General features: G+C 57.4%; 1 protein-coding gene across 1 annotated transcript; it reads left to right on the top strand.

Moving 5' to 3' along the window:
* The first annotated feature begins 772 nt into the window (after positions 1-772).
* Positions 773-10,341, top strand: MAJIN (membrane anchored junction protein). Its single transcript, XM_054392892.1, has 9 exons — positions 773-873; positions 3,739-3,784; positions 4,109-4,184; positions 5,222-5,357; positions 6,816-6,950; positions 7,637-7,691; positions 8,507-8,579; positions 9,274-9,418; positions 10,299-10,341. Exons 1-9 carry the CDS (start codon positions 773-775, stop codon positions 10,339-10,341), a joined length of 810 nt encoding a protein of 269 aa, XP_054248867.1.
* The last annotated feature ends 550 nt before the right edge of the window (positions 10,342-10,891 follow it).

Here is a 10,891-nt window from a genome sequence, read left to right as displayed (position 1 = left end):
TCCCGGCCCCAGGCCCTCCTGCCAAGTCGCCGGCGCTGCGGGGACAGCAGGGACCAGGCCGCCGCTGGAGACCGCGGGGCAGCGGGGAGTCGTGTGGGTGAGGAGAGGAAGGAGTTGCCTTCCACACTCTGCTGGCCGGGGCTGCAGGAACCCGCACAGCCCGGGGTGTCCCCTCACAGCCGGGAGTGTCCCCTCACAGCCGGGAGTGTCCCCTCAAGCCCGGAGTGTCCCCTCACAGCCTGGAGTGTCTCCTCACAGCCCGGGGTGTCCCTGCCAGCCCCTGCAGCAGGAGCCCTGTGAGGCTGTGGGGGTACAGCAGGGGCCAGGTGTGGTTGCTGTCAGCTTTAAGCCTCTGCTCTCCCGTGGCTGGGGTTAGAAGGGACATTCAAAACTCCCCTGCCATGGACAGGGACACCTCCCACCAACCCAGGCCTCATCCAGCCTGGCCCTGAACACCTCCAGGAAGGGGGCATCTCACCCTCCCTGGGCAGCCTGTTCTGGTGTCTCCCCACCCTCATTGTCCAGAATTTCTTCCCAGTTTCCATTAATCCAACAGTAGCTAACACTGTGTTGCTCCAAGAATCCCTTGCTGCTGTGGAACAGACACTTGGCCCTTTTCTGAGTGGTGGGAGCAGGTGGTAGGAAATAGCTTGCTGCTGCAGCTGGTCTCTGGAGGAAGCATGTCCTCTGGCACAGCAATGAGATGTAGGGGAGAGTTAAGAGTGATGTGTCTCTTCTGCTTCCCTAGGCTGGCATTTGGGGAGAAGGAGAGATGTCACTGAAGCCATTTACCTACCCATGGCCTGAAACGAGGTTTCTGCATGCAGGCAGGCTGGTGTACAAGTTCAAAATCCGCTATGGCAACTTCCCCAGGTGAGCAAGGCTGTGTGAAAGCTGCAGGGTCACCCTGCACGTGGCAGGCAGTTCACAGGAGACCCAAAATGCAGATCCTGGGGGGCAGGAGTGTGTCCTCATTTCCGATCTTCTTTCCCTAGCTCTGCAAGTGGTTGCTCAAAAGTTGCTGCTGTGCTTGCAGACACTGAAAATGGGCCTGAGAGAGTAATTTTGAGCTGCAGAGCCCCACTGCTGCTTCACTGAAGCCAGGGGTGGATTTTGTGAATTGATGGGAAAAGAGGCTGATTTGAGTGACAGCAGTTTGAAATGTGTTTAACTGTTTAACTGAGGAGCTCTGGGGCCTTCATCATGGTTTCACCCCAGCTGGCAGCCAAGCTCCACGTGGCTGCCCACTCACTGAGGAAGAGAATCAGAAGGGTAAAAGAGAAAACTCAGGGCTTGAGATGAAGACAGAAGCAAGATCCCCACTAACAAGCAAATCCAAGTCAGGATTCAGGGATTCATTCATTTCCATCAGTGGGCAGGGGGTTCACTGCCAGGAAGCCAGGCTCCATCATGTCTAACAGTTACCAACCCTCCTCCTTTCCTCCTTTTTCCTCCAGGTCTGGACTATCCCTTGGGTAAGTTAGGTTCAGCCTGTGCCAGCCTTGTTCCCTTCCAACATCTTGTGCCCCCCCCAGCGTGCTCACTGCTGGGGCAATGTGAGGAGCAGAGGAGGCCTTGAGGCTCTGCTCAGACATGGCTGCATCCGGGTGCTATCAACACTGCTCTCAGCACAGAGCCAAAACACAGCCCTGGCTCAGCTGCTGAAGGGAATGAACTCTGCCCCAGTCACAACCAGCACTGCTGTGCAGTGGTGAATGTCAGGATCCCAGGTTGGCCTGGAGTGGAAGGGACTTCAGAGATGACCTCCAGGGGCATCTTGTCCAAGCCCCTGCAGGCAGCAGGGACGCCTCTAGCCAGAGCAGGCTGCCCAGGGACACAGCAAGGCTGAGCTTGGATGTCTGCAGGGATGGAGCCTCAAGCTCCCTGGGCAGCCTGTGCCAGTGTCTCCCTACCCTCCCTGTGCAGAGCTTCCTCCTGCTGTCCAACCTAACCCTGCCCTGCTCCAGTTCCAAACCCTTGCCCCTGGGCCTATCCCCACAGCCCCTTCTGAACAGTCCCTGCCCAGCCTGCCTGGAGGTGCCCTGCAGATACTGCAGTGCAGCTCTGAGGTCTCCCTGGAGCCTTCTCTTCTGCAGGCTGCACAGCCCCAACTCTCCCAGCCTGTCCCCACAGCCCTCTGATCATCTTGGTGGCCTCCTCTAGACCCTGTCCAGCAGGTCCAGGTCTCTCTTGTGTCCCAGAGCTGGACACAGCCCTGCAGGTGAGGTTTCCCCAGAGCAGAGCAGAGCAGAGGGGCAGGATCCCCTCTCTGCATCTCTGGCAATGGGCACTGGCAGCCCAGCTTCTGGGCTGCCAGTGCCCATTGCTGGCTCCTGTCCAGCTTCTCCCCCACCACAGCCACCCTGGGCTGGCAAAGCTGCCCCAAAATCCATCTGAGAGGAGGACACCCAACCCAGAGAGCTCTTGTCAGCTCTTTCCCTCAGCTAATCCCTCAGGATGGTGTTGCCCGCCCTGTGGGTGTGTGCTGGGCAGCCAGAAGGGTGGGCAGGCCCCAGGAAGGCTGTGCTGGCAGCTGCTTGTTGCCCCATGTGTTGTACCCTTGGTGTGCATTGCAACATCAGTTCTTGCAACACATTGTTGCTCTGGCATGGCTCAGGATGGAAAGGATCCCAGACATCATCTGCTCCAACCTCCCCACCATGGGCAGGGACACCTCTCAGCTAGACTCAGCTGCTCCGGGCCTCATCCAGCCTGGCCTTGAACACCCCCAGGCAGGAGGCAGCCACAGCCTCCCTGGGCAGCCTGTGCCAGACTCTCACCACCCTCACACTCAACAACTTCTTCCTCAGCTCCACTCTAACCCTGCTCTGCCTCAGCTTCAAACCATTCCCCCTTGGCCTGGCTCTAGACCCCCTCAGCAAAAGTCTCTCTGCAGCCTTCCTGCAGGATCCCTTCAGGTCCTGGACAGGCAGCTCTGAGGTCCCCCTGGAGCCTTCTCCTCTCCAGGCTGCACGTCCCCAGCTCCCTCAGCCTGGCCTCACAGCAGAGCTGCTCCAGCCCTTGGCTCATCTTTGTGGCCTCCTCTGGCCTCCCCCCAGCAGCTCTGTGTCCTTCTCCTGCTGGGGACACCAGAACTGGAGGCAGGATTGGAGCTGAGGTCTGAGCAGAGCAGAGCCAAGGGGCAGAATCCCCTCTGCTGCCCTGCTGCCCACACTCCTCTGGCTGCAGCCCAGCACACAGCTGCCTGAGGGCTGCAGGAGGCCACTGCTGGCTCCTGGGCAGCTGCTCAGCACCCAGCACCCCCAAGGCTTTGTCTTCAGGGCTGCTCTCAGCACCCTCTGCACCCAGCCTGGATTTGTACCTGGGCTTGGCCTGAGCCAGCTGCAGGACCTTGCCCTGTGACTTGCTGAACTTGAGGGATCAGGACAGCTGAGGTTTTGCAGCACCCTTTGTGTTTCATAGCAGCTTCTGGAAGTGGCAGTGAGCTCCTCAAGTCAGCCCTGCCCATCAGCCTGGCAGACACAGCCAGAGCAGCTCCTGTGGCACCAAACCCTGTGCAGCTTTTCCGTGCTGGGCCATGGCTCTGCTGCCTGGGGGGTTGCTCACTCACAGCATCTGGGTTCACCCGCTGCTAAACTTGTCAGATGAAGCTCCTTGTTGGCCACAGTGAGATCTGAAGATCCTAAAGGCAGATGGAGAGGATTGCAAGAGTTGACCTCAGCTAGTGACAGATCTTTTGGACTGTGGTGCAACTAACTCCCTCTGCTTGCTTCCCAGCACTCCTGAGCTTGACAACCTTGACAGTGCTGCCAAGGAGCTGGAGGTAGGAGATGAAGCAGCTCTGCAGGAGCTTGCCTGAATGTTGGGCTGAGCAAATCTTTTGCTCCCTGTGGGCCTGAGGATGTTCTGTCAAATGCAGCATTCCAAGTGTGCATAGTGAGGAAGCTGTGTGGGGAGTGTGAGGGGGAAAAGCATGATGGAAATGGCAGGAGCCATCCCCCAGGCAGTAGGAGATTGTCTAGAACCTCCTCTCCCATGGTTCATGCAAACCATCAAGTAATTGAAAGCATTTTCCAAAGCCTGGCAGGGGGATTGTGGCTGTATTGGTGATATTTTCCCTTCCTCTCTTTTTTTCTGGCCTCTCCAGGAAGCAATTCGAGTGGTCCTTGGAAACCTCCATGATTTGCATCCATTTTCTACAGACCACTTCACTGTCTTCCCCTGTATCCTTTCTTTCCTGTTTGTGAAAGGAAAGACTCCATGGCTGCATCTCTTGGGCACTGCTTCCCTGGACATTCATCTCTGGTCTTGTGCAGATCACCTGGAGTCTGACTCCTCTCAGCTTGGCAGATGCATGTCAATGGAAGCTGCTGGAGCACCTCCCCCGTAGGGGCAGGCTGGGAGTGTTGGGGTTGTGCAGCCTGGGGAAGAGAAAGCTCCAGGGAGCCCTCAGAGCAGCCTTCCAGTGCCTGAAGGAGGCTCCAGGAGAGCTGGGGAGGGACTTCTGACAAGGGCTGGGAGTGACAGGATGAGAGACAATGGATTGAAGCTTGAGTAGGGCAGATTGAGACTGGGGATGAGGAAGTTCTTTAGAGTGAGGCTGGGGAGACACTGGCACAGGCTGCCCAGGGAGGCTGTGGCTGCCCCCTCCCTGGAGGTGTTCAGGGCCAGGCTGGATGAGGCCTGGAGCAACCTGGGCTGGTGGAGGTGTCCCTGCCCATGTTGGTTCCTGCCAGCAAAGGGACTCAAACTCCTCCTTTGACCTGCTTCTTGCTGAGGTCAGAGGGGTGTGAGGGGGCTGCTGCCCACTGCTGTGCAGCAGCTCCAGCAAGCAGCATCTGCAGGGGGGGTGGTTGCCACCTCAGAGGTCTTCACTCCTCCTCCAGAGTAAATCAACTGATGCTGCTCCTGGAGATCCTGCCCAGCCCTCTGCAGTTCTGAAGGTGGTTTTTACAACAATTACTTTCAGTTAGGGCCAGTTGAGGAGGCAAGAGCCTGAGGGGAGGCCTCATTGCTCTCTACAACTCCCTGGAAGGAGGGGTGAGGTGAAGTGAGGAGGGGCTTGGCCTCTTCTCCCTAGTATCAGGTGATAGAAGGAGAGGAAATGGTTCCAAGCAGCACCAGGGCAGGATCAGGCTGGCTGCCAGGAATTTTTTGTGCACTGGAAGGGCTCTCAAAGCTTGGAAGAGGTGCCCAGGGCAGTGCTGCAGTGGCCATCCCTGGAGGGGTCTCAGTGCCATGTCCTTAAAGCCTTTCTCAGATCTTAGGAAGTGGGAGAGAGTGTCCAAGATGAGGTTTCAACATGGGAGTGTGCATCTGGTGCCATATCCATACATCTGCACCATGTACCTGGAGCTGAACTCCTTCCAGCAGAAGCTCTCTGCTGGTAAGTCTCTGTGCTTTGCTTTGGATGGTTTCTGGAAACATCTGCAATCAGTGCCTTGCTTTTCACAGAGCCACAGAGTGTCCCGGGCTGGAAGGGAGCCTCCAAGGGCATCTTGTCCACCCCCTGCAGGCAGCAGGGACACCTCCAGCCAGAGCAGGCTGCCCAGGGACACAGCAAGGCTGAGCTTGGATGTCTGCAGGGATGGAGCCTCAAGCACCTCCCTGGGCAGCCTGTGCCAGTGTCTCCCCAGCCTCCCTGTGCAGAGCTTCCTCCTGCTGTCCAACCTAACCCTGCCCTGCTCCAGTTCCAAACCCTTGCCCCTGGGCCTATCCCCACAGCCCCTTCTGAACAGTCCCTGCCCAGCCTGCCTGGAGGTGCCCTGCAGATACTGCAGTGCAGCTCTGAGGTCTCCCTGGAGCCTTCTCTTCTGCAGGCTGCACAGCCCCAACTCTCCCAGCCTGTCCCCACAGCCCTCTGATCATCTTGGTGGCCTCCTCTAGACCCTGTCCAGCAGGTCCAGGTCTCTCTTGTGTCCCAGAGCTGGACACAGCCCTGCAGGTGAGGTCTCCCCAGAGCAGAGCAGAGCAGAGGGGCAGGATCCCCTCTCTGCATCTCTGGCAATGGGCACTGGCAGCCCAAGGGCTTCTCTTCTCCAGGCTGAACAAGCTCAGCTCCCTCAGCCTGTGCTCACAGCAAAGGATGCTGAGAGGGTTTGGTCTGGTCTGGTTTGGTTTTTTTCTGTACCTTGGCTGGAAGAAGGTTTTGGTTGGCAGCATGCTGGGGCTACTACAAGAGCTGCTCTGCTTCCCACAGGCCTCAACCCATTTTTCCCTTCCCCTTTCTTCCTCTCTGAGGTCCAGCAGAGGCTTCTCTTGCTCTCAGGCAGGGAGGTGCAGTGCAGAAGTGCACTTCACACTTGACTGAAGAGACTCCACTCACCAAATGCTCACCCACATTGTCTCAAACCTCTCTTACAGATAAAGAAGGAACCCAGGGCAGTGAGGAGCTTGTAAGTTGTGTTTGGGATTCTACATAATCTGTATAGTCCTGGGTGGGGGTCACACAGCCCTGCAGGTGAGGTCTGCCCAGAGCAGAGGGGCAGGATCCCCTCTCTCCATCTCTGGCCCAAGGGCTGCCCTTGGCCTTCTGGGCTGCCTGTGCCCATTGCTGGCTCCTGGCCAGCACTCCCAACCCCTTCTCTGCTGTCCTGTTTGAAGCAGTTGAGTGCAATTCTCAGGGAGGCCTCTCAGTGCTGATGTTCTGTTTGTAGAAAGCAGCCAAACTTTGCTTCCTGAAGTAGGTTTGTTTTTTTTTTTTGGGGGGGGAGGAGGGAGGTTGTGTTGTGTAAAGGTTTCACACACCCCACCCATCCCCCCCCAAAAAAATCCATTCCCATGAACTCTGAGCCTGTTCTGAAATAGGGAGGGGGGGGGGGGGGGGGGAAGAAGTCAAAATGCAGTTTCTTCAGTGCCAAGTTTGTGATTGTTTTGAATGTCAAGAGGAGAAGTGAACTGTTGGAAAGTCCTGCAGTGGGAGTGGTGGTGAAGAGGAGAAGAGTTGAAGTTGGAGCAGAGGCCTCATACCCACAGCTGGGTCTGGACAGGTCAGCTGACAGCAAAAGAGTCTCAGAGGGCTCTATTTCAAGTATCTCCTGTGCCTCCCTCCTGTTTCACTCCTGTGTAATCCTCAGCAGCTTGGCTGACGGCACCAAGCTGTGCGCTGCAGGGCACTCACTTGAGGCCAGGGATGGCATCCAGAAGGGTCTTGACAGGCTTGAGAAGTGAGGCAGTGCCAGCTGCAGGAGGGGCAGCAAGTCACAGGGCAAGGTCCTGCAGCTGGCTCAGGCCAAGCCCAGGCACAAATCCAGGCTGGGTGCAGAGGGGTCTGAGAGCAGCCCTGAAGAAAAAGCCTTGGGAGTGCTGGGTGCTGAGCAGCTGCCCAGGAACCAGCAGTGGCCTCCTGCAGCCCTCAGGCAGCTGTGTGCTGGGCTGCCCAGGGAGGCTGTGGCTGCCTCCTGCCTGGGGGTGTTCAAGGCCAGGCTGGATGAGGCCTGGAGCAGCTGAGTCTGGCTGAGAGGTGTCCCTGCCAGGGCAGGGGATTGGAGCAGATACTCTCTGAGGTCCCTTCCATCCTGAGCCACTCTCTGATCCTCTTAAGGGTCTCTGTCTCATTGGCCAGGGGAGCTCAATCCCTGCTCTGTAATGAAGCCCTGGAGGAGCCATTTAAGGACTGATTCCTCTTTGTGACTTTCTGCCTACCCAAGTTCTCCCTTGTCTGACTCCTTTTCAGAGGTGGAGCTGAGGGTGTTCACCACATGAGCACAGCAAAGCATGGATTCAAAGTGGTAAGCTCCAGAATGGGCAGGAGGAGACTACAGCTTTTGGTTACTGCTAGATCCCTCCAGCAGCAAGCAGAGCAATGCCCTCCTGCTGGCCAAGCAGCTCAGCATGAGGGAGCAGGGAGCTGCAGGGGCAAAGAAAGGCAGCAGGATGCTGAGTGGCATCCCCAGCACAGAGAAGGGAGTCACTGTCCCACTATGCTCACTGCTGCTCAGGCCACACCTGGAGCACTGTGCAGTTTTGTACCCGACAGTGCCCAGAGAAGGGCCAGGAGCATGCTCAGAGGCCTGGCAGCCCTGCATGGGAGCACAGGCTGAGGGAGCTCAGGGTGTGCAGCCTGGAGAGGAGAAGGCTCCAGGGGGACCTCAGAGCTGCCTGCCAGGACCTGAAGGGATCCTGCAGGAAGGCTGCAGAGAGGCTTTTGCTGAGGGTGTCTAGAGCCAGGCGAAGGGGGAATGGTTTGAAGCTGAGGCAGAGCAGGGTTAGAGTGGAGCTGAGGAAGAAGTTGTTGAGTGTGAGGGTGGTGAGAGTCTGGCACAGGCTGCCCAGGGAGGCTGTGGCTGCCTCCTACCTAGGGGTGTTCAAGGCCAGGCTGGATGAGGCCTGGAGCAGCTGAGTCTAGCTGAGAGGTGTCCCTGGGCATGGTGGGAGGTTGGAGGAGAGGAGCTGTGAGGCCCCTTCCAAGCTGAGCCCTTCTGGGACTCAAGGAATCACAGTTTTCTGTTAGGCCTCTGAGGAGGGAGGGTAGGAACATACTGGTGAAGAAAGTCAGGAAAAGTGTTGGCTGCTGGGCCAGGCCTTGGCTTCCTTGTCCTTGCAGAGTGCCTCCAGAGAAGAGAAGTCTGGCTTGAAGCCAACACCCCCTGTTGTGGGCTGCACCCAAGGGAGGAGCTGTAAGTCAGCAGTGTCTGGGGCTCTGCTTCAGATTTGGCGGTGTCCAGTGTAAAGCTGCCAGGGGGAGGGGGGCCTGAGCTTGAGGGGGGGATTTTGCAGCAGGTGAGATGAGCAATTGCAGCAACCATCAGCAATGATGGTGCCTGAGAAACAGAGTCCCACCCACAGAGCTGAGCTGCAGCTCCTGCAGAGCTGGCCCCTGGGCTGGGCACCTCCCTCCCAGTCAGTCTGCATGGTGGGGGCTTGAACAGCTCTCAGGTGGCACTGGGAGAGCTGGGGCTGAGCAGCCTGAGGGGGGAGCAGTGCTGATCAGTACCTCAAGGAGGATGGGGCCAAGGTTTGTTCAGTGGTGCCCAGTGACAGGGCAAGGGGCACAAACTTGAACATCACAAGTTCCATCTGAACATGAGAGGAACCTTCTTTAATTTAAGGCTGCTGGAGCAGGCTGCCCAGAGAGGTTGTGGAGTCTCCTTCTCTGGAGAGCTTCCAAACCTGTCTGGATGCCTTCCTGTGTGACCTTCTCTGGGTCACCCTGAAGCAGGGTTGGGCTGGAGGATCTCCAGAGCTCCTTCCAGCCCCTACCCTTCTGTACAATACCAGAGTCTGGAGCCACCTTCTCAGTCTGCTGCTGGGTTTGCAGGGAGTGTGGAGAGAGCAAGGCTGTGATTGGGTTCTTGCTGCTGTCTCTCACAGGGGGACCTGCAGAGTCTAACCTTGACCAAAGAGCAGCAGCTGGCCAGGCTGAGGGTGCAAGGCAGCTGCCCCAGCAAAGGGACCAAATGGTGAACAAAGGGAAGCTGGAGTCAGCAGGGGGAGGTCTCTCCAAGTTCTGGAGAAGGTACAAACACTGCAGCTATGGAGCAGATGCAGTCCTGGTTGTGGAGGGCAGATTGAGGCTGGAGATGAGGAAGAAATTCTTGAGAGTGAGGATGGGGAGACACTGGCACAGCTTGCCCAGGGAGGGTGTTCAAGGCCAGGCTGGGTGAGGCCTTGAGCAACCTGTGCTGGTGGGAGGTGTCCCTGCCCATGGCAGGGGATTGGACTCTTTAAGGTCTCTTCCAACCCAACCCATTCCATGAATCCCTGAACCTATGTCTGAGCCTCTGTCAGAGCCTGTGGCTGGCTCTGGCCCTCTGGGTGACTCTACTTCATCTCAAGGAATGGATTCCCCCTGGGGTTAAACCAAAGTCAAAGGAATGTTCAGGGCTGTCCTGCAGGCTGGGCTGAACTGCAATATGCTCAGTAAATGTCCTTCTGAGCTGCCTCAGCAGCTCCTGGGGCAGCAGCCAGCAGGTTGGGGCTGGTGAGGCTGGAGAGGAGAAGGCTGAGAGGGGACCTGAGCAATGCCTATCAATAGCTGAGGGGTGGGGGTCAGGAGGAAGGTGCCAGGCTCTGGTGGGTGGTGCCCAGGGACAGGACAAGGAACCACAGGGATGAGCTGGGACCCAGGAGGTTCCTCCTGAGCATGAGGGGAAAGTTGTTTGGTGTGAGGGTGCTGGAGGTCTGGAGCAGGCTGCCCAGAGAGGTTGTGAAGTCTCCTGCTCTGGAGCCTTTCCAGCCCCCTGGATGTGTTCCTGTGTGCACTGCCCTGGGTGCCCCTGCTCTGGCAGGGGGTTGGGCTGGATGCTCTCTGGAGGTTCTTTCCAACCTCTACCCCTCCATGGTTCCCAGTGCAGTATTCTAAGCCTAATGAGCTCATTTTGTTGTTTCCCCAGCAGGATCTTTTCACCACTGCAGCAGCTTTTTGCTGGCAAGAACTGAACCTGTCTGTCCTCTGCCAGCTTGGAGCCTCTCCTTGTGGCTGAGCCTTCCGCCTTGTTTCTCTCAGCTGTTCAGTGCTTTCAAGGACACCCTCTGTGGGGGTTGGTTGGAATGTTTGGAGCTGTTCAGACACAGGTTTTGGAAAAAGCTGCAAAATTTGGATTCTTGAGTGTCAGGAGTTGCGAATTTTGCCTTTATGCATCCTTCTAAAGAGGTCTAATAAAGCTGATATCAACCTGGCAGGGTCTCACTGCAGCTGCCCTGCCTGGCAGAGAAGGATTTCCCTCCAAGAAGGAGCAGAGGTTTCTGGCATTGGAGAGTGGCTCAGGTGGGCAGGGACCTCGGGGAGCATCCACTCCAACCCCCTGCCAGGGGCAGGGACACCTCCCAGCCTCCATTGCCCGAGCCCTCATCCAACCTGGCCTTGAACACCTCCAGGGAGGGGACATCCAGAGCTGTGTCCCCAGCAGGAGAAGGACACAGAGCTGCTGGGGTGAGGCCAGAGGAGGCCACAAAGATTGGGTTGGAGCAGCTCTGCTGTGAGGCCAGG

Source organism: Indicator indicator, chromosome 26, assembly GCF_027791375.1.
Source record: "Indicator indicator isolate 239-I01 chromosome 26, UM_Iind_1.1, whole genome shotgun sequence".
NCBI lineage: Eukaryota > Metazoa > Chordata > Aves > Piciformes > Indicatoridae > Indicator > Indicator indicator.
The sequence above is the reverse complement of the archived record's forward strand: the minus strand, read 5'-3'. Positions and strand labels throughout refer to the sequence as shown.